The 24,327-nt window shown below is 38.0% G+C and overlaps 1 protein-coding gene across 1 annotated transcript in view; it reads left to right on the top strand.

Moving 5' to 3' along the window:
- The window catches only part of LOC146501119 (polycystin-1-like protein 2), a 48,802-nt gene extending 26,499 nt beyond the window's left edge, over positions 1 to 22,303 (top strand). Inside the window, 19 exon segments of the mRNA XM_085136561.1 lie at positions 4,417 to 4,595; positions 4,883 to 5,029; positions 5,846 to 6,045; positions 6,138 to 6,349; positions 6,523 to 6,709; positions 8,141 to 8,381; positions 10,970 to 11,210; positions 11,365 to 11,461; positions 11,553 to 11,675; positions 11,858 to 12,043; positions 14,294 to 14,572; positions 14,575 to 14,623; positions 14,759 to 14,892; positions 15,100 to 15,227; positions 16,283 to 16,443; positions 16,564 to 16,774; positions 17,592 to 17,693; positions 17,810 to 17,941; positions 21,576 to 22,303. Coding sequence (XP_084992687.1) covers positions 4,417 to 4,595; positions 4,883 to 5,029; positions 5,846 to 6,045; positions 6,138 to 6,349; positions 6,523 to 6,709; positions 8,141 to 8,381; positions 10,970 to 11,210; positions 11,365 to 11,461; positions 11,553 to 11,675; positions 11,858 to 12,043; positions 14,294 to 14,572; positions 14,575 to 14,623; positions 14,759 to 14,892; positions 15,100 to 15,227; positions 16,283 to 16,443; positions 16,564 to 16,774; positions 17,592 to 17,693; positions 17,810 to 17,941; positions 21,576 to 21,782 — 3,216 coding nt within the window. The 3' untranslated portion in view covers positions 21,783 to 22,303.
- Positions 22,304 to 24,327: the final 2,024 nt, after the last annotated feature.

The following is a 24,327-nucleotide window of genomic DNA, read 5'->3' on the forward strand; positions in this document are numbered from 1 at the left end:
TACATTTCCGCGAAAATGACGTCACTTCCGGTTTCGGGCAGGTCATGGCGGACATGCGATAATTCGCGCTGACGGCTAATCCAATGTAGGAAGTGTTATGAACAGCTGATCGGATCGGCAAAGCGTGTTTCTGGAATATTATGTTTTTGTTGCTGCAAGTGCTTTTTATGCAGTTTTTGCAAAGCTATATGTGGAAGGAAACTGTGACCGAGGACAAGCTGATGGCATAAAATGTAAGTACAACTCCTCCGGTTTCATATGCAAAAACTTTTTGCGCTAGCTTACGTGGTTGCAGAGCTACCGGGATTTAAAAATAGTTAAGCAAAACAGAGCGTGCCCGCTTCCACCGGTTTTAAAGGGTTAATATGATTACTTTTTTCAAGTAACGAGAAAAGTAAGGGATTACTATCGCCAAAAAAGTAATTAGATTACTGTTACTTCTCCATAAGCACGCTGTGTTACTGCGTTACTAAACCGTGATTTTGTTTGTGAGCGTGTCTCATGACAAGGACGTACGAGCGTGCGACGTCCGTGTGCAGATCAACAATGAATAATATGGAGTGCAGGAGAGAAGGTACGACCATGCGGCGTTTAAAGCTTGGAAGTACTGGCATTACTTTGAGTTTGATTCTGTAAGTGACAAAACATTAGCGTTTGCTGTTCACTCTGCGTGGAAAGAAAACCTCTTTCTACAGCGAAAAATTAAACATTAAATCTGAGCAAGCACCGAGCACACCGCCACGGGAATGTGAAATTCACAGAGAAATCCCCGGATCCTCCCACTGACTGCTGAGGCACTGGGCAAACCTCCACCCACCCAACTCCTGCCAAATAGATCAAAATAGATTTAAGAGCCACAGGACTCAGTGCCGCTCAGTCTTTGATTTTATTTGAAAGAGTAAGTGCAAACACAAAACATTATTTTATTTTATAAGCTGAAATATGCAGAAAATAGGTTTGAATGTTAAACACATTTCACAGAGAATATTGCATATAATTTAATTTTTGCTTGATGCTTAAAGTTAAAAGATTAAAACTAATAAAACAAGTTTTAAAAAGAGACTTTTTCATTTGATTACATTTTACATAATGATGGATTAAGTAGAGATGGCACGATACCACTTTTTTATGTCCGATACCGATATCATAAATTTGGATATCTGCCGATACCGATATGAATCCGATATAGTGTGTTTTTTAATCAACAAAACGTTTTTTTAATATCTTGCTGCATTTTGTATAAGTTTATACTCAAGTTTAAATAAATAACAACACTAAAGCTATTCTGTTATACCTGTATGTAAAAAATACACTGCGTCCAAAATATGTCATAGTTCAGCAATACTGATCAATCTAATAAAGTTAAACCTGCTCCATCCTCCCTATTCTGGTATTTTAAAGAGTACTTAGAAGAAATTTTAAGCAACCTAACTAATAGGGTTGCAAACTCCTAGCAAAAAAAAAAAAAAATAGGGAACCACCCTCCACCTCATGATGCTTAATCGATGTAATCAAATTTAATTTGATGCAGGGGGAAAATGCACAAAAATAAATTATTTTCAAGAATAATTAAATAGATTCAACATCTTTCTTCAACAGAATTGCAGACTGCACAGATGGTATCTTCCCAAAGGAAAAAGTACTATAGCTTACTAGGGTATATTAGACTTAACAGTTACTATATACAGTAATGGACTTCTATATATTTTACACAAGATTAAAACTTTGGGTGTAAGAGTCAGATAATTATTTATTAAAAACTAGACATTTTAAATGAGAATAAGAAAGAAAAGTATGTCTTTGTGCCCCCTTTTCCTGTTCATGCCCTATCGGCCCCCCTGGCTAAACTTTGCTAGATCCGCCCCTGCACAATTACCAGCCGTCAGCTACGTAGAAAAAGATCCTGGTGTAGAAAGTAATATTAAATAAATTTAACAGCTTATCAAGCTTAAACGTGCTGCTGTTGTTCAGCCGCTGGTTTCCTCTTCTGGTGAGAAGTGGGCCAAAACAAAGAAGAGAGACGGACTCGCGACAGAAAAGCCGATCAGCTGATCATTAAGCTGTTTCACGATTGAAGCAGCAGGAGAGAGAGAGAGAGAGAGAGAGAGAGAGAGGCAGTCGCTCCAGGTATGGTTGTTAAGCTTAACGTGGGAACGCTTTACAGACATTCAGAGATGAACTTAGACACTTGCTTTACTTCTCTCTGGGAAAACGTCCTCATAGATGAAATGCTGGTTTGCTAGCAAGGCTACAAATACACACAGGGGCTCTATCACGTGATGCACACTGCTGCTACGTGCTACGGTTATGAGCCGAGTTACGCCGCGTAGCAAGTTTTGTGAGGTGCTTTTTTGATATTTAATGGATCGGATTACATTTTTTTATTTCTCGCCGATATCCGATCCAGTAATTTGGGTCAGTATCGGACCGATACCGATACGTAATATCGGATCGGTCCATCTCTAGGATTAAGCAGAAAAAGTAGAACTGGGCTGAAAGGTCTTTCGCTTTATTATGTATTGAGGTTGTGTCTTACGTTTTTATAAACTAAGTAATAAAGTAACTATTTACTTTTGAAAACAAGCGATCAGTAAAGTAACAGGATTACATCTTGGAGAAGTAATCAGTAATTAGTAACTAATTACTATTTTCAAGTAACTTAACCAACACTGTTCACCATAAACAAGAAATTTTTCATCTTTGTTGTCCAAATACACAATACGCTATTCAGCAACTCTTCCTGTTTCCCTGGCAGTGAAACACCGTGAAGCACCAATAACCAAAGACTTCTGGGGTTGCTCCATCAGCTCCATCTCAAGGGCGAGTTCTAAAATAGGCTTGTGAATACTCAGCTTTCGTTAGGCGGTGGGCTTCGTACACCTGCTCTTTCTGCCGACACATTAGGCCCCAGAAATAAGATAATAATATATGTGGTTTTTTAGCATGTTCTGCTAACACAAAGGCTACGTTCACACTGCAGGCAAAATCGCATCAAATCCGATTTTCTTGACCCTATGCGACCCATATCCGATCATGGTATGACAGTGTGAACGGTACAAATCCGATATTTTCAAATCTGATCTGGGTCACTTTCGTATGTGGTACTGAATCCGATACATATCTGATGTTTTAGAAAGCGACTGCTGTGTGAACGGTCACGTCGCATTAAATCCGTCTTTTACGTCACTGACACAAAACAGACGCCAACTATCAGCGCCAGAGAAGACATCGTGAACGCTTCCTGACCATCCGGTGAAACTGTTGGGAAGACAACGTTGGAGAAACGTGAACATTTTATTTGTACTGTATAATCGGCAGATTCTGACAGAAATCTGCAACTATCCTTTGAAGCACCGCTCCTCTAAAACAGCAATAAGGATCATTATTAGGTTATTTTCATTATTATGTAAATAACAAAATAACTTAAAGCAAAAATTGGGAAATGTGAAGTCAGAAGTCTTTATATTAAGGTGCATCAGTCAAACAATACTGTTGGTCTGGGTCTAAACGGAGCGCGTTGTGTGTGACGTCTTCTTTTGCGTATGCGTCCGCTTTGAGCGTTCACACTAGAGCGCGTTTGCTGTCGCATTTTATTTGTAGTGTGAACACATGCTCTGTATTGATCACTAAGGCTACTCATCTCATCACACCGATTTTCTGTCTGTACTAACTTTTCAGTGATTTCTTTTTCTTTCACTAACGTCATGTGAAAAAGTACATTGTTTGTGGCTTTTCTTTTCTGTATTCCCAGATTGATGTATGCAATTACATATTAAAGAAAAGGCACATGCTTGTGCTTTAATATCTATCTCATCTGATAGAATAGAAGAAGAAGAAAATGAGAGTGGAGCTTAAACATGCATTTTTTTATGTCCAACCGGTGGCAACTCCTCTGGATGGAAAGTAAAGAAACTAATAAAACAGACTGTATAGAAGTATTTTGGTAAAAGACCATAATTCTTACTTTTCTACTTGTTGCTAACATCTTACCAGTTTTGTAAACGATGATAAAACATTGTGTGTCTTAACGTCGGGGATGTTTTTCTTGCTGTTAACACTGACCTACGAGCATGTTAGCATGTTACGAGCTCATGTTTAATGAAATTCTGTAACCTGTTTCCTAGCAAAATATAAATACATGCACAGCACTGTGTGTATCATATGCACTGCACACAGACTCTCACACTTACACACAGTGAAATCTTAATTGTTATTTTTACAGTCGTTATTCTAACTGTATGAAACAGACAAAAGTTGATCAAGTCCGTATTTCTATTACTATTATAAGTTTTCCCTAATATACTGCCAGAAACACTTTAAACCAGTACTAAGGCACTACCATTGCTCTCATGTATGGAATCAGAATGGTATTGTTTTCAGTTTTATACTTTTCATGCACCAAATTGATTATTTTAGGTGACAGTTACTCTGCTGGGTACAGAAGGACACAGCGAGCCTCACCACTTGACAGATTCAAAGAAACGTGTGTTTGAAAGGGGAGCAGTGGACATGTTCCTGCTAACTACGCCCTTCTCCCTGGGAGACCTGCAGGCCATCAGACTATGGCACAACAATTCAGGAAGCCATTCTGCCTGGTAGGAAAAAAAGAAATGTCGCGACCACACAAAAGAAAGGCATCTCGACAATTATGGTATTTTCTAAGTCATTAGAAACATACTGTGAATACAGTGTGAATCAGGTCCCAATTACACTGATCTTAAAGATAATTATTGTTGCTTTTTTAATGAAAACATGGTCTTTAAATGCAATTCAGCTGTCATTTTAAGTAATATGTCTTCTACTGACTTTTGTGGGTGTCACGTGGAGCAAAACAGAGGTCACCTGATTGCATCTTGCATTTACACTGTTTGCCTTTTCTCAGGTACGTAGGCAATGTCATGGTGCAGGATTTACAGACAGAGGAGAAATGGCATTTTCTATGTAATTCCTGGCTGTCGGTAGACATTGATGACTGTTCCCTCGATAAAATATTTCCTGCTGCAACAGAGATGGATCTGACGAGGTTCAGGTAAGCGGCTGGTGGTACGTTTGGTAGCAGAATTACACGTACAAGCACTCTGTCTGGAGGCTGAACATGAAACCCAGATTGGGAGTACTGATCAAATGCAAATTCAATCGAATTCATGGTTTGGAGTTCCATTTGGATAATGTTATGTTTGCAGCAGGCAGGGTAAACTATCATTTTTTAAAATGAAATTCACTTTCACAAAGCAGCCGCCTGTCAACTTGAAAAATCTACCAGTGCTTGTGGACTTTCACAAGGCTACCGGAAAGAAATTATTAGGCTCAGGTATGATTAAAATACGAGGTGGAGGGATAGTGGACATACTGGACAGAGGATGTTGAGCTGCCAAGCAGGAGAAAAAGAAGAAAACCACAGAGAAGATTCATGGATGATGTGATAGAGGACATACAGTGGGTTGGTGTGACAGAAGAAGCTGGGGATAGGGTGAGATAGAGGCAGATGATCTACCATGGTGACTAAGGGAACCAGCTGAAAGAATAAAAAAATGTGACTACAGAACAATTTATTGTTTTATTTGAATTTAGCGGAATTTCCAAAGATGAAATGAAACCCAGTAAAAGCTGCCACTTTCTTCTCATCCCAGTTGAGTGGCTAAATATTTATTTAAGCGCTGATCTGGTGATTTAGTGGAGATTATTCGCTTTTCTTTGGGCTCTAAAACCTCCAAATGCTTCAGATCTACAATCGTGTTTTACAGGAATTAGAAAAAGATTCAAATGTGATGCTAATCCATCACTAATTAGCCGTCTATGAAGGTTTAAAACATTTGATTTTTACAATGTTGCTTTTATCTTCCAGTAATTTGTTCTTCACAAAGACAACAAAGGATTTCAATGACGGACACCTCTGGATTTCAGTGATCAGTCGACCACCGAGCAGCCACTTCACCCGTGTGCAGAGAGTGTCCTGCTGTTTTTCTCTGCTGCTCTGTACCATGTTAACCAGTATCATGTTTTATGGGATCCCAAAAGACCCCTCTGACCAAGTAATGGACCTAGGTACATCAAAAATTTATTGCCATTAAATTTACTTTTAAAAAAGTGTGAAAAAGTCCAGATCTAATTCATCTAATTCCTATTTGTATTTTCAGGAAGTTTTGAGTTTACTTGGCAGCAGTTCATGATTGGAGTTCAGAGTTCCCTCATCATGTTTCCCGTCAATATCCTCATCGTCAGTATTTTCAGATTCACTCGTCCTCGGGAGTTTTCTTGTTGCCAGCGCAAAAGAAAGAAAAAGAACACACAAGATTCTTCTGCCACAACGGACATGACTAAGAGAGTGTCTTTAGATGTTATCATTAAGGTAGGTGTTTCCTGTTTTTGTGTTTCTGCATTTAATATTAAACAATAGCCTTAGGACAAACCTTTTTGTACGTGTTACAAATACTGATGGTTTTGTGGGTTTAGAAGAATTTATCTAATGTGCATACACTTCATTTGGTATCAAAATGTGGTTTTGAATGTGCTTCCTCTTAGGACATCACAAGAATTGTCCACTCGCTCTCTAAGACGATGAAAAGCAACGTCGCATGCGAGGAGTTTAAGTTTGTGCCTGAACAAGAAAATGATGTCAATGCTATTCTTTCTGTGTTGAAAGACTTAATCACACAGAATAACACAACTAGTGAAAATATCGAGACAGAAACAGAGCCTCAGCTATCAGGTGAGTTCTCGTGTTAATAATTGATCATGATCAACCAAAAGTGCTGCAACACTGCCCCAAACCCCCATCTTATTTAAGTTTGCGCGACCTGCCCGTTAAGAACATATTCTTGGGTACTTCTATATCAGTTTCAACATTGTACTGTTCAGAAAACAAAACTAAACTTGAAGCACAGACATTGTGACACACTGGAGGAGATCACGTGGCCACTGAAGTGCAAGTAGCTTTCTAAAAACAGGAGCAAAGTTGCAGGGAGCCAAATCTGGCACCTGCTGATGAGTGATTGTGCTGCTGAGGCCAAAATCACCTGCCTCTTCAACTGTGGTGCGTGCCACTGAGTATCAGCACACACCACACTGAAGCGGTGTACAGCAAATCTTCTCGGTTTCATGGCTCTTTAGGATGTTACCTTAGAACATGCTGACTGAACGAATTTATGGTCAATGCTGCATCTTCCTCGAGCGATGCTTTGCCATTGGGGTGAGGTCTACTGAGAAGTACTTTGGTTTGAAGCTGGGGTCAGTTGGACACAAATTTTTACATGTGAACTCTGCACCACATACGAGTGCGTAGAATAGGATTCATGTCTTCGAGTGCCTCTGGATACAAACCAGAGGGGAGATCAGCTAACTCGGCCTATAGCTTTGGACTTTTCACAAGTGTAGTCAGATAATTTTATGATCACAGCTCTCGCAGTATGGGTCAAATTGAAGTGCTAGAGCATTTTTTCTGCTTCACCCAACCCAGTATATTAATACTTGCATATCAGAAGGTCTCACAAACAGTTTGGTGTCAGTTATTTTGCTTTTAAATAACATGCAAAGCAAATTTAAGTGGCGTGCTACAAATTTGATGGACGTTGTTTTTAATCAGCTGTTAATTCAAAGAGGCATAAAAGACGAAAATTTGCCTGAAAGCACGGAGACTGCAGAGTTCTGAAATGATCCAGAAGATACTTGCTTATATATATATATTATAATATTATTATAATATATAATATAATATATAATAATATTATATTATATATATTATATATATATAATATAATATATATATATATATATATATATAATATAATATTATATATATTAATTATATATATAAATTATATAATATATTATAATATAATATTATATATATATATATATATATATAATATATTATATATATAATATTATATATATATATAATATTATAATATAATATTATATATATATATATTATATATATATATTATAATATAATATAATAATTATTATATTATAATATTATATATATTATATTTAGTGGTTGTTTGAAACAAATAAAGACAGAATTTGAAAATTCTGCCAACAATCACATTTCTGCAAACAAAGCAATTTTTGCTTTCTGAACACATCATATCATGAGCTTCCTTGAGATTTCCATGTAATAACATATGTACATTTTCAGATAGCAGCGCTTATCCAGCATCTGCAGAGGGGGTGATTCAGAAGAAGAGAAACAAAAGCCAGTATCTGTACAGACAACTGTGTCGCATCGACAGTGAGTTGAGTCAGCTGGGTCCCTCAGGCTTCCCGAATCCACACAGCTACAAACAGGCGCTGCAGCAAGTCCAGAGCATGAAGGAGTTGCTTGAAGATCAACTCGTTGCATCCAACAGAGGCGTTTCAGATGAACCCACCAACAAAACGTATGAAAGTCACTCTATAAGAGGACCGCGCTGGTGCAGTTAGATGTCACATCCATCTAGAACATTTTATTTTATCTTGGAGGAATTAACTGCAGTTATAGCTGCTGTATGTCTTTGTTTTAATTATTATAGTCACGCAACGCTTTTAATTGATAAAATTAAAACTCAACATAAAGACGGGGGTTGTTGAGGCACTCTGAGGATAAAATCATGCAACAAATTTGTTCTCGCAACAATTCAGCAAGCAACACCAACGTGTATCGACTCCAGTCTTCCTCAGGGACTGACACATGCACAGTATAGATTAAATACCCTGGCTTGCACTCAACCAGCACCTGTGTGCAAAGTATTTTAAAAAGACAGACGTCCCTACATATCAAAGCAATAACAAAACCTCAGCAATGTTCTGTAAGAATTATCAAGGAAATTACAAAAGAAATATGAAAAAGGATCAACAAACACCATTTTTAAACTCACAGTAAATCAAAATAGAGCACAATTCAATCATTAAAATACATTATGCTAGAGCACAAAATTTCACTAGTCAAAATATGCATAATCCTGGACAGTAAGCTATTAAAAAAAACTTCAAAAATAAACAATAAAATCTATGAGAGAATCATCAAAATGGGTGTTCTATGAGTAAAATAACTGAAGTCGAATTGCTGATCTGCAGAGGTGGAAAAAGTACCAAAGTACAAGTACAGGTTCTTAAAAAATACTAGTAAAGTATTAAGTACACTCCAGAAAAAGCTGACTCAACTTCTTTACTCAAGTAAAAGATGAAGAAAATACAGGCTCTGAAATGTACTCAAAGTGAGAAAGTAAAAAGTAGCTCTTTGAAGCACATTTATATCAAGTATTTTTATGCAAAGCTAAATGAACTTTGTGCTATTACTCGATCAGTTTCAGATGATGGATAATAAATGTAAATGTGTATGTGTTAGTCCCCGTAGGGAAATTGCTCCTCTGCATTTAACCCATTCACCCAGTGAAGCAGTGGGCAGCCACCAATGCAGCGCCCGGGGAGCAGTGTGTAGGGACGGTAGCTTGCTCAGCAGTACCTCAGGGTAGCCGTTCAGTGGAGTCGAACCCCCGAACTTCCGATCATGGGGCCACCACTCTACCTACTGAGCTATCCCTGCCCCTTCTATGTGTCATCAGCTCAAATTCAAATTCATCTCTGCTACATTTCATGTAACCTAACTCTGAGCATGAACCTCTTCTTCCTGTTCTGTTTTCCTTTTTTCCCTTTATGCTCGCTCCTGCAGCAAGGAATTGTGCAATGCTCCAGCCCACTTTAACCTCTGACTATAGCATGATGAATGATGCAAAAAATATGAGTTATCAAAAGCTTTTGCTTCTTTGATCTCTTTGTATGTGTAAAGCCCCAGTGATAGATGCAGCAGGAGAATTACTTTTCTGTGTTACTGTTCCCACCATTTAGGCTCAGATCACTCAGATGTTTGAAGGAAACTGTGAAATAAAAACTTCCCTCAGTTGTCTTAAACCTAAAGTAATGAGCCTGGTTTGAAAATGTGTGAAAAGTATAAATATTTGGGTAAAAATGTAGAGAGTAAAAGTTAACAGCTGAACATAAATACTCAAGTACTTGACTAACAAAATAGTTGTACTTCCTACCTCTGCATTATTGAGCATATTCAATTCAAATTTTCAGTTCAGTTTTATTTATATAGAAGGAAATCACAAAAGCAGTCACCTCACGGTGCTTTATATGGTAAAGGCCCTAAAGTAGTATAATATGGAGAGCAGTACTGATTTAAAGATGTATACACGATGTTAGGATAATGGCCTATTTGCAAAACATTTTTACTCATTGCTCACTGCTCTGTAAAGTTACATGTTAATGCTAGGGATGCACCGATACTGATACTGGTATCGGCTATCGGGGCCGATACTGTAAAATGTGTGTGTACTCATACTCGTAAAAGTTAACCGATACCAACTTATTTCATTAATCAGAGAGTGGTTTGTCATTACTGTTGTAGTTTTTTAGATTGGCCACTAGGGGGGCAATTATTATTTTATTTATTATTTATTTTATAATTTTTTATATTTTATTATTTATTTAATAATAATTATGTTTGTTTGTTTACAATATGGACACTCTGCAATAATTTAAAAGTTTATTTTATTCTCAAACCTAATTTGTATTTATTTTATTCCGAACAGAAGTGTTTATTTATTATTCTGAAAGCTCGAGACAGTGCCAATAGTTCAGTGATATTTTGTTAAATTGCAATGTGGAGACTCTGCAATAATTTAACAGAAGTGCTTATTTTTCACTTGAAATTTTTTGTGGTCATTTTTATTAAGATTTTATTTTTTATCGGCAGGGAATATAATAAAACCTGTCTTCCAATTAATTGTATTTGTGTGTGTGTGTGTTTGTGTGGTAGAAGTATCGTTTTTTGTACTCTGTATCGGCAAGCACTCAGATCCAAGTATCGGTATCGTATCGGTTTGAAAAAATTGGTATCGTTGCATCCCTAGTTAATGCTATTTAAATTCATATTGGTGAAAGGAAATGTAATTTTACTTGCTGTTCTGTCGCTCCGTGTTTACAGGGCCAGTCCGTCAGACAGCTCTGATGGCGATGGCGGTGAGAAAAAAAGGACATGCTGTCACGGAGGTCTACCCTGGTGGTTTATTTTTTTTGGCTGGCTGCTGGTGATCGCAACCAGTGTCATATCAGGCTATTTCACAATGCTGTATGGCTTGAAATTTGGAAAACCGCGCTCCATAAGTTGGTTGGTGTCCATGGTTATTTCCTTCTTTCAGAGTGTCCTCCTTATTCAACCGCTGAAGGTAAGAAGAACATAACCTTAAGATTTCCTGCACAGTTAAAATTTCAGTTACACAATTTTCTTATAATTTAACGTTTCTAATAGAGATAATTTTTTGTAAATTTAAATATTTACTCAAAATAAACCACTGTATTTATTCATGCCTCTCAAAACAGGTGCTTTGTTTTGCAATCTTCTTTGCTCTTGTGATTAAAAAAGTCGACGAGGAAGATTTTCAAAATGTTCAATTTGAAAGAAACCACAGAAATATCGGTAAAATATCAAGAAAAACTCTAGAAAGCATACTTTCTTCCTCTTTTGTTTAAATACTAAACATTTCTTTGGCAACAAACTTCATCCACAGGTGAACAAATGTTTGTGCGCTATGGCAGTGTTTATGAGCCGCCGCCTCTGGCAGACGTAGAAAGAATGAGGAGGAACAGGATGCTGGAACAGAAAGCCTTTGCTCTAATCAAAGAGATACTGAGTAAGTAGACGCACAAAGAACTGCGAATTAAGCTGATTAAAGCAAATTGAAGGAAATCTTCATCAAAGACAGGAACTGCAGAAAGAAAATAATAATTTTGACTACAACTTATCTTCCAGCAATGTTGTAAGTCTGACCTGAAATTAATACTGGGTTTGAATTAATCCCACTGTATGTTTCAGTCTACACGGGGTTCCTGTGGATGCTGCTGCTGGTGGCACATGGCCAGAGAGATCCAAATGCTTTTTACCTAAACACACACATTAAACAAAGATTCTGTGGAAAGGCCCCAGCCCCCATGGCAATTCAAGATGTATTCAACTGGGCCAACACATCTCTACTCAGTAACCTCTTTGGACAATATCCAGGTAAATATTTGTTACAAAAATGACAGTCAAACAGGGCAGGGCTTCGCTTTTATCTCTGTTGTAGACGTTGCCAGTTACTGGCCACCTCCTCTAATCGGCAGGCTCAGTAGACTGTTATCAAAGGAATATGGGAGAAATGGTTTTGCAAAGAGCAACAAAAGTCAATACAAGTATGTTATCAGAGTGGAAGTGGAAAGCAATTTGATGACTTTCAACAACGAGTCATGATTCCTGACCTGAAGCTGTTTATTCTGCTTCACTGTTTAGTTGAGTTCTTACTTTTAAGGGTTAGCGTTGAACTTTTTTTTAGAACGTTCCAATAGCAGAACATACAGAAGGGATATAACCATATCTACACGAACAGGTGAAATAGTTCGATGTTCGATTCGATGGTTTGCAAAAAACAGCTGTTTTTGTTTTCCTGTATCTAACATAATAACAGTGAAATGTTAGTGACAGGTTACTATATGATTATTTCACATTTGCTTACAATAATATGCATGACATGCATCAAAGAGCTAGCTTTTCTTCTGCTAATCTATTTAGACATAAAGAGTGAGACGTTTGGCAAAGTTTCTTTTCCCCCTTTTGTTATCTCATAAAAGTTTTAGATTTTTTTGTTTATTAAAGCAGAACACATGAACAGATTAATCCAGCTTTATGTCAAAGCACCTGTTTTGTGTCAAATGTGTTTTCATTAACCCTTTAAACCGGTCGGAGCAGCACGCTCTGTTTTGCGTAACTATTTTTAAATCCCGGTAGCTCTGCAACCACGTAAGCTAGCGCAATAATTTTTTTCCATATGAAACCGGAGAAGTTGTACTTACATCTTATGCCATCAGCTTGTCCTCGGTCACAGTTTCCTTCCACATATAGCTTTGCAAAAACTGCATAAAAAGCACTTGCAGCAACAAAAACATAATATTCCAGAAACACGCTTTGCCGATCCAGCTGAAAAAAATAAAAACTGGAAATAACAAAGATCAGCTGTTCATAACACTTCCTACGTTGGAATAGACGTCAGCGCGAACTTTTGCATGTCCGCCATGACCTGCCCGATACCGGAAGTGACGTCATTTTCGCGGTAATTTATTTTTTTACCGTCCGGGCCTCAATGAGCCTATACTGGTGTTTTTAAAAGTTATCTTTGACTTTATGACTTTCTGTGTCGTTTCTGGGATGCTTAGGACTCATATTGCACTGCTGGAAATTGTTTATTTTGATGCATATGCTGCTTTTTTGCAAATTTGCATTGTAATATTTATTTTCGTTTTTCCTGCAGTTATATATAGTATTATTGGTGTAGTATTGGTGTATTTCAAAAATAAAACTATGAAGACACTCAAAATAAATTTCCTGTGGTGGGAAACTATTTTGTGCAACTTTTTTGTATTTACAGTTTTGAGGGATAAGCCTCTTAAATTTCTCTAACTAGAATATATGTTAAAAAAACAAAAACGATTTTCAATTTTTTTGTAGTTTATTTCACTTTTTTGCAATTTATGTAATTACTATGCACTTAATTCATACATATTATTAAAATCTAGGCTGTAATGGTTGTATTGATGTATAGCAACTTGAAATGCTCCCACAAATGTCACTACAACATGTAAAAATATAATATCAGCTCTGGCGGACTTGGTTCTATGGTAGGTCTTAAAGGGTTAATATCTGTGCATTATTTTAAATATTGTGCCTTAAGTCTTCACTGACATTGCAGTGATATCAAATCTGAACTTTGGTGCAGGAAGTACAGATTATTATTATCTATTGTTCTATATTTTCCACCTCTTTTTTACATGTGCCCTTTTGTCCCTCAGCCGTTAAAGGTTGGTGGAGTACTGCTGTCACCCTGCCAGGTGGTCGGGCAGGCAGCGTGGACACCCGACTTTGTAAACACGATAACTTGAGAACAAGATAAGCTAGGACTTTTGAATTTATACCACAGGTGCATCAACTAAAAGGATTACACACATTCAGATCTTGAGGTGAAGGTCAGAGGTCTAGTTTATTTTTTAATCTTGTCAACACAAGACACATGACAGTTTTCCCAGCGTATGTTAGAGTGCTTTGACTTGAACCTTTTAGCTAAATCTATAAATATATACATGCTACACAAAGGTTTCTCATCATGAACTGCGATGATCTTTGCAGCTCGACAGGTGCGTGTAGGTACGACCTAAAAAGGCCGTAGCCTACTCAAATGAAAAATAAATGACAATAAGAATGAAATGTAAAATACTGTTCCAGGATTCATCACTGATGGAAACTCGAAGCTTCTGGGAAATGCACGTCTTCGTCAACTGAGAGTGAAGAAGAACTCGTGTCAGATTGCAGGCCCCATGCTAAAGATGGTGCCAGGCTGTAGCGCTCCATATTCATGGGAAGCGGAGGACATGGGCTCCTATGGATCTGGCTGGAACACGTCTGTTGGAAATAACATCTCTGCAAGCATTTCCAGTCCCTGGACGTACCAGACACACTCTCAACTCAGAGCTTACCCCGTCTGGGGAGAATTGGCGCTCTACAGAGGGGAGGCTTTTCAGTGGAGCTCGGCCCAGATTTACAAACTGCAACCGGGTCTGTACCTTAAGAAAAATCGAAAGAATACCCAAGATGCTCTGTTGTCTGAGAGTTAATAGTCTCCTTAGTTGGTTTTTAAAATGAATATATGGAATATATTAACAACATTCATTCTTTAATCTTTATCCACAGCACCCTCGAGCATCTGTTCAACAATATGTGGTTCGATGTGTACACGCGGGCCATCTTTGTTGAGTTCACTGTTTATAATGCAAATGTGAATCTCCTCTGCATTGTCACGCTTTTGCTGGAGTCCCCTGCTGTAGGTAAGGAGAACTGTAATGCATTTAAAGCTTTGTTAAAGAAGACTCTATAGAATGGATAACACATCAGACTTTATTAGTTTTCATATGTAACTGCAATCTACATTTATTCCCTTTTTTACACCTTCATACTGAGAACTCCGTCAGCCTATGATTGAGATCACATTAAGCTGTACGCATGTAAGTGAAGTCTTCTCTCTGACTTTACAGGAGCCTTTCAGTTAAACAGTGAAATGCAGAGTGTTCATCTCTACCTGCCAGGTGACGGCCTTTACATCTGCGTTATAACCGCTGAGATCATTTATATGCTTTTCATCCTCTATTACATGTTCAATCAGGTAAATACAAACATTATTAATACATAATGTAATCTAGTTCCAAATATTGTTACCTATGTATCCAGTTAAATAGACTAACTTCATTTAGCCAATGAGGTTTAAACAAACTTAGACTGGCATCATCATCACTTTTTGGTTTCCTGACCATTATTTTCCTAAGAGTGAGCGGTTACTGTTTGTTACTGTGATCGGCAAGAATTAGTCTAACGTGGATTAACTACGAGTGTCGTGAGGCTGAACAGTCAATGAAGCCACTCTGCATGTTTCTATTAATCATTTTTTATTAAGTCGTTACTGCCTGTTAATCCAGAAGCAATTAGCAGCTAAATCAGAGCATGCCAAATGCTGTACTGTAGGAAATGACAAAGTTGATGCTGATGTAATAGCATTAATCTTATTTGTCATTCGTAATAATCATTTTCCTTTTTAGTGCATCACTGAGTCACATGTTAATCAGGTCGTTTCACTTCATTCAGGCTCATTTTGCGTGTGATCGTGGGTGTCGACCATTAACTGTAATTTCTGAGCCAATAAGCTCCTATTGTGTGCCCTTTGTTGCAGTCCCTTAAGATTATTATGGTGACATAAGCACACAGCTTATTTTACTGTATCTGTCCAGATGTCATGTAGCTACACCCCTTCTGAAATTCACCTGGAAGTCCTAAAGACTGCGTGTTAAATTAACTACAGTAAGAGCTTTAGACAACATATACTCTCAATTATTAAGAAGCCTAAATATCCATAAATGTGCAGTGCTATTTTTATCTTTCTTTGTATTGCTCTCTCATAAAGATTTTTAGGGTTAGATAAACAATATACAGTAAATGCTTATATTTAAAAACCTCTTATGTGAGCACTGAGACTTTCATTAAATATGATCAGATTATTTTCACATGCATTTGGGCATCATGGGACAAATAAGCACTTTTATTTGTGCAAATTGTCAACATATGTTTGGGGGTGTTCCTGCTAAAACCTCAACAAATGCATGAGCACGCAGACAACCCCCTGCTGGATTACATAAGAGCTGTTGCTCTCACTTCTTTTCCTGAAAGGGGAAATTAATGAAGCAGCAGCGTTGGCTTTACTTCAAGAACAAATGGAACCTTCTGGAGCTTTCTATCATCCTGCTGAGCTGGAGTGCCGTGGCCGCCTTCATCCAGAGGACTCTGATCACGAACCGTGATATAGCATACTACCAAAACCACAACGACAAGTGAGATTAACGCAAAACTCTGCTTTAATTTTAGCTGTTTAACTGCAAAAACATGCCTCTCCCATGCTTGGTGTTATTTGGTGGGTTGTTTTTTACTCTACATCTTTCCTGTTTTTATAGGTTTGTGAGTTTTTACCAGACAGGCACATCAGAATCACTTTTTCAGTATCTGATGGCTTTCCTGGTCCTGCTCGCCACTGTCAAACTGTGGCACCTGCTTAGACTTAACCCAAAGATGAACATGATCACAGCTGCACTGCAGCGAGCCTGGACCAGCATAAGCGGTCTTCTTCTGATCATTGTGATCATGTTGCTGGCTTATTCCATTGCAGTAAGTATCTGGTTCCTTTGACCAAATCTTGACTAATTTTGTATTTACATGGACAAGAACAGAACGATTTTTTTGGTGGTGGTCGGGAGGGTTATTAATTACAGCCTAATCTTAAAAGTAGAGACAGTGTCTGTCTTCTGAATCCAAACTGGAAGCTGGTTCCACTGAAGAGTACTCTGAGGTCTTTAAGATAAGATGGGGAATGCTTGTTCAAAACTGTATCTGAGGAGAAAACTATAACACTTTGGAGAACTTGAAAAGAGAACTTGTCTCAGATTTAACGGCGCTGCTCGGTCAAAACAGTTTTTTTAAATGTTCTCTAAAGCCTTTAATACAAAGATTTAAAAAACATCTATTCTGAAAAATAATTAAAAAGATTAAATAATCTTAATAATTTGAGAAAATACACTTTTTAGTAAAATAAACAATGTTTTAAAAGTCAAGAACTCAACTTTTTGGAAACACTGAACATTTTGACTTTGTCTAATCAGTATAATTTAAATTAAAACCATCCAGTAGTTTGATAAATTACATAAAAGTCCAAAACAAAAGGACAGCTGATGCTAATCTTTTCCACTGTGTGCATTCGAGGACTTGAATAGTGATGAGCGTTGACTGGAGAGCCGGGGCAGGTGGTGTTCATTACATTCGTAAATTTAAACTAATTCATTCTGTCATTCTGTTACAGTGTCGTTATGCTTTAATGTAACCTCACTCCATTATCGCCGAGATTATTTAATGAAAATTGAAATCCATGATGGGCAGGAATGATCTCAGCGGTCCTTCTGCTGATCTAATGGTAATTTCTCTCCTTTAGTGTAACGTGATTTATGGCTGGAACCTATCCTCCTATAAAACTTTCATGGATGCTCTCATGACTCTCATCGGTTTGCAGATAGGCATCTTTAACTATGATGAGGTGAGAATGATCGTCTCAGGATTTGCTGTTTTAACAAAGCACTCATTAAGTCATTTCCAATTTGGTCAGTTAGTTTCAAAGTGGTAATAACATCTAACTGAGGCACTATCTTCTAGGTCCTGGCCAGCAATCCTGTGCTTGGTGGGTTACTCATTGGTTCCTGTATAGTTTTTGTGACATTCGTGGTGCTCAATTTCCTGCTCTCGGTGATCCTCGTGGCATTCAATCAGGAGCAAAAATACCACAAGGTAACAAAAATCAGGATCATTTTTCTGTGTTTTAGTTATCCTCACCATATGATTTTAATCATTCAGCAGTTGAGTAGTTCACGCATTTTAAATGTTACTGAATAACTCAGCTGATATTGTTGCTCTAGAGGAATAAAAGCTGAGCATTGGCCCAAATGGACTTTTTAACCAGGTTTTTTAAGACAATATTGGCGAGTGAGAGGAAAATAGGAAAAGAAGTGTACCAGAGAGGATCTGTTGTAACTACACAGGGATAAAGTTGATCACATAGGAGAGTTGCTGAAGCTAGGTTAAGAGGAGAAGTGATCATCGGTGAGCAGCAGTGTGGCTTCATGCCACAAAAAAGCACAGGTGCCTTTTTTTGCTTCACTGTGTCTTTGTGGATCTAGAGGAATGTATAGATAGGAACTTTGGTTCCTGAAAAGGATAAGTGGGAGCGAATGGATGGATGGATGAATGGATGAATGAATGGATGGATGAATGGATGGATGAATGGATGGATGGATGAATGGATGGATGATGATGGATGGAACTTTGGTTCTGACGAAATCAGAGCAGCAAGGAGCTGCCATGAGGAACACCTGAAAAATACGCCCATAGATGTGAAGGAGGATGTGCAGAGGGTTGATGTGTCACAAGAGCATAGAAGCGATAGGCTGAGGTGCCAAAAGAAGAAAAAGAAGTAAAATTTGCTTATTTTCAATAAACTCTGGTTCCCAGTGTAAAGTGTACCCAGAGAAAAGATGACATGTCCTACAAAAAGCTGCTCAGGTTTGACACTGTCAGTCTGTTCTTGACACTTTTTTTCTGTTGTGTGATGCCTTAAGTTTACTTTGCAAATATCCACATTTTACTCCAGCTGTTTCCAGGCCACAGGCAGCAACCATCTCCCAAATCTAAATGCAACAAAAGTTTACCCTGTCATGCACCTCCTAAACACATGGGCAAACTTCATTTAATTTAAGCTTAAAAGCCAGACGAGTGCACCTCACAAAATCATTACATTCAGGTTTTGAGTGGACAAGAAGCAGACTTCCTTAGTATCCAATCAGAAGTCTCTGTGTGTGAGTTTTTAACAGTAAATCAAATACAAACTGTGCTGTAACCCGCAAACCGAAAGGTTGAGAAATTAAAAGTCAAACTCAAAATATAAAACACTAAAGTCATGAAACCAAACTGGAACAGCCACAAATTCCTAACACTTGGCTGTGTTGCTTCCATTTTTATGGGTGTCAGTTATGTAAAAGCAACGCTTTGTTGTGTCAGTAAAGTACTCCTTGATCTCGTAGAGTAATTATTAAGAGAATTTGCTTCTGTGACAGAACATTTATTCATCAGCAGAGACCCGAAAGCTAAAAGACGACAAAAAAAAAGTGAAGTCAGTTTAAAAGTGTGATTGTAAATGTCTGGAGAAATATATATTTATGATGCTAATTAGCAATGATTCCTGTAAAAGGTTTCCTTGAACTCTAGTTTAAGCTACAATTTGCTGTCCAGACTGTTTGTTGGTATTTGTTAGACAGAAGCAGCTTGCTGTGTGCACTGGTGGGATTGGAGATAATGCTGATATTGTCAGGCAGGAACCGTCTGGGTCTGAAAACGCTAAGATTACATTTCTAAAGTTGTCACTTTGTGAGTAAGACAGCCCATATGGTTCCTGAAAACACAACTTAGTCTTTACACAGAAGTCGAGAGCAGCAGCCAGTAGTTTTAGGTAATGAAATCAAAGTAATCTGTGAGTGCAAGAGTGAATTTTATTATTTCCACCATCGTTCATGTTGTCTGCTTCCTGTCCTTTTTGATAGAAATGTGTATTTATCTCAGGAAGAGTACTGACTTCTTATTCAGGAAAGACTGTGAACTCTGCAGCTTCTGCTTAAATGCACTGAAAAAAATGCAATTGAGTGGTTGTTACATTTACAAAAGTCTAACTTGTAATTTGAACAAAATAATTTCATGTTTCTATGGTGAACGTAATTAAATCATGTAGGATCTGCATAAAGTTCAACAACTTAATTTGTTCTTGTTGAGATGACATGATAGGATCTAGTAAGAGTTTCTCACAGACAACTATAAACACACAATGTTTGCTATTGCTAATTATTGTGGTTTAACCTGTCAAGGACAAAAACGTACAGAAAATTCTGCATCAAGCCTTGAAATCATAGCTTTCCTACTTTTGCTAAACCTGGATTGGTGGTTAGTGCTGTGGCCTCATAGCAAGAAAGTCATGGGTTTGGCTAGTTTGCAGTGTGTTCCTTCTGAGCACTCTGGTTTCCTCCACAGTTACCCATAAGTGTGAACATGAGTGCAAATGGCTGTTTGTCTCTAGGTAATAGACTGGTGAGCTCTCCAGAGTGTACCCTCCTCTTACCCTATCACTTCTCGGTTATGCCCCTGCAACCCAGATAAAGATAGGAGGGTGGAAGTTGTTGTAAATCCATTCACTTCTTATGTTAACCAGACTCTAGACCAGGAGTCTCATACTCCAGGCCTCGAGGGCCGGTGTCCTGCAGGTTTTAGATGTGTCCTTGATCCAACACAGCTGATTTAACATGTCCTGAAGTTCTCCAGAGGCCTGGTAATGAACTAATCATTTGATTCAGGTGTGTTGACCCAGGGTGAGATCTAAAACCTGCAGGACAGCGCCCCTCGAGGCCTGGAGTTCGAGACCCCTGCTCTAGACTTTGTTGAACATACAACATGTAGTATTTAAGTGACCAAGTAGTATTGGGATAAAAGTTAGTGAATAGTGTTGGAATAAAGTGACAAAATTGTGACGGATTAAAATATTCCAAAACCTACTTTTGGAATATTTACTTCATCTAAACAGGTTTCAATCATGTTTTATCGACACAAAATGCACAGGTTTGTTGAATATGAATAAGTTGTGTTGCTTTAATTTAGTTGTTTAAGTTTCTGCCAAAGCAAAACAATTGTATGCAACCACTGTCCACTATTGAATCCGACATGTTCTTTTTTTAAGTGCAATGTTACATAACTGCAATTATTCAGATTAACTCAGGGCACTTTGGAGGGTTGTGAAAGCTTTTAATGATCTATTTCACTGGTGGCAATTAAGAGACATTACATAATTCAGTAGTCAGTGATACTTGCACAGTTTAACTGAGACAGCTAAGAGAATGCAATAACATCTTTCACTAAGGATTCCAGGTTAAAAATATTCTGCAGAATAAAAGGCAGCAGAATCAAACTGACCAAAAATTGCCTCCAGGCCAGCAGGCTGTTTCTGCCCGTTTGGTTTTGACCTGAGGTGTAATTCTCAGTGTTAATTAAAGCGTTCTGCATTCAGACAGTGTCCATTCTGTTAACTTTTATTGGTTTTCTAAGTCGCTGAGTGGGACTCTTAAACAGGAGTCACAGCAACAGTTCAGCATGGTTTTTATTTATTTATTTCTATTTTTCAAATAAATGCTTTTACAAAGGGAAAACTTGATGTAAGTGAGGAAGCACAGCGGTTTTATTGTTAAAAAGTAACCATAGGAGCTGAACTGTACACCCACATTTTAGGATTCGTATTTCAAACTTGCACGAATATGTGCAAATGGTCAAAAGAGCTCTCGCCATCTGCAGTTCTTTATTATGGATTTTGAATCTGTGCTTCCTTTCCCAGCCTTCTGAAGAGGAGGAGATTGTCGACCTGATGCTGATGAAAATCTACAGTCTTTTTGGCATCAAACGCAAACATGCAAAAGACACCCGGGAGTCCGACGTGAGCGGCGGATGTGGCTTAGCCCAAAATAACAGCAGAAATATCTTCAGCACTTCTTCTCCTGATGCCAACATTTTTCAGATGTCTGACAAATACATAAACCTCTAAGGACGTACTGTACTTTTATTCCATGGTGTTCTCTCCTATCCTTTGCTTTTTCCCCTCTTGGCAGGTCAGAGCATGCTGGACTGTTTTGTGAATATGTGTAATAGCTTATCATAACACACAGAAATACATTATTTGTTGAGATAAATAAGATATTTAGAGCATGTTGGACTCAGTGTTGTTTTCTTTGCAACGATGATACTCAGGTTGCCAAAAACATAAGAATTATATGGATATTTCATACATATGTTGTAAGTATATAGTTTGTATGTGTCTCGTAATCATACAATCAATGTATCAGCTTTAAAATAAAGAGAAAAATGCATTCATGTGTGTGATTCATGTGTTTGTTTCTAATAACCACTGTTCTTCATTTAATATCTCCCCAACAGCTTTGATTTCTCTAAAACACGCTGTCCTTGCAGGTCGAGCTTACTGAAACTGGTTTGTTCACACAGTATTCACAGACACTGCAAAATAGATGAGAGTCCATCACCAAGCAGATCGCAGCCAAACACACGCAGGCATCAGTGCCGGATCTCATTTCTCACTTGTCATGTTTGGATGGATATAAGAGACATTTTCATGCACTTTTGAGATATTTAAATTTCAACCACTTTTCATGAACCTAACCAAAAAGTTTTTGGTGCATAAAACTAACCAGTAAATTCAAGGTAACATAAATTAGACAAATCAGCAAAGCAAAAGTCTCAAATGTAACATAAGCTGCAGGATCAACAAGACTCAAAGATCATTTTAATATTCAACTCAGAGCTGCTAACAATGGTTCAGGTCCATCTTCTCTATTCTTGAACCCTTGAACATTATGAAAAATGAAAGTTAATAGGATTACCTTCTCACAATAAGCTTACACAGTGTAAAGACAACTGTTCATGAGGACTTTATAACCAACATTTTGAGAACCCGAAAGTGTACCTCAAAGAATAAATCTCAGCAATTACTTTCTGAAAATAAAACTGCAATACTCTGGAAATCACACAGGGCTGTGCAGGTCACATTCATAGATGAAGTCTAGGTCTATTATATGGCAATTTCTGTTGACATCCTGCAATCATCCTGGGTCCAGTAACTAAAGCAATTCAAATCAGTTCTCAATTTTTTTTGTCACCTCAAGGGACTTAGTGCACATAGTAAGGTCAAAACCTTAAACATGTCTGTAGCGAGCAGGGAGTGGGTCAAAATCCCAGGACTCAAAATCTCAGCTTTATTTATGTCGGCAAAAACAGCAGAGAAGACAACAGCAAACAGTTACTGGGCAGGATAGGAACTGACTGCCAAAAACTACTGACAGACCCCCCACACACAAAGAGACAAAACACAACAACAAGCAGAGGGAGATGCAGACAATACATGATTAAGGGATGTGGAGATGCATGGGAACACAGCTGAACTGAATCATAAATAATTAGACGGGAGACTACCAAATTAGAACAGGAAGTAACACATGCACACACACACTGAGACTTGGACTAAGACTTGATACTGGGACTAAACAGACATGGAGACATGACAGACTGGGGAGACAAAAAACACAAAACACTGGTAGAACCAGGGAACCAGAAGGTAGAAACTACAGATGTGTTAACATCTAAGTCAGGGAATGCGGACAGCCATGGAGACAGAGCAGAGACCAGACAGACACAGGGACATGACTGCAGACACCGAAGGTACACAAACACAGAGATACAGAGGACAGGACATGGACACAAGACAGAGACAGACCAGACCCAAAGTCCAGAACAAACAAAACAAATTAAAATGAAATGTTTAAAATAAGAAAATGTAACCACTGTAACAAATAATATGAGCACATTTTGAATCTGAAAAGAGGAGTACGTTGCAAAAAAAAGAAGAAGCTGGGACTGAGGCAGCAGTGTGTGGCTTAGAGTAACTGGCAACAGGTCAGGACTGAGTATAAAAAGAGTCTCTTTGAGACAAAGATTCCTGTGAGATTTTCACCAATCTGCAAAAAACTGTCAAACTGTGGAACAATTAATGGACTTCAACATAAAATTAGAAAGACTATCTCATTATCTGCAGTTCATAATATCATCAAAAGATTCCAGAAATTCCAAAATGTTAAAGATTATAGATTCCCAAATAATAATGATCATAATAAAGTTTACCGGGTACAGAGAAAAAGATGACAGCGAGTGGAAAGTATAAATTATTGGACTAACACAGTAGTAGAAGAAGTGAGTGGCATGGAGGAGATGAGAGGCGCTCGCTGCACTCCTTGAACATCTGGATACAAAGCAGCTTAGCTAACAGATGGTTTAGGGTCACGTTTCATCAAGAAGGAAAGGTTTAAGCATAATGGCAGAGAGGAACCTCGAGAGGAAGCAGAGAGACGAGGAAGATGAAGAGAAGCTAATATTAGCATCAAGGTCATCGCTGTCAACTCAAGGCAAACGTGACCCCTGACCAGCTAATCAGTTCCTGTGCAACAATTGCTGTGTCACCTCCAGAAATGCACGAGTGCTTTGTAAATCAGAAGTTTCTTCATTTTTGCCGTGTGCCCATGTGT

The sequence above is a fragment of the Neolamprologus multifasciatus genome, chromosome 16 (assembly GCF_963576455.1).
Source record: "Neolamprologus multifasciatus chromosome 16, fNeoMul1.2, whole genome shotgun sequence".
NCBI lineage: Eukaryota > Metazoa > Chordata > Actinopteri > Cichliformes > Cichlidae > Neolamprologus > Neolamprologus multifasciatus.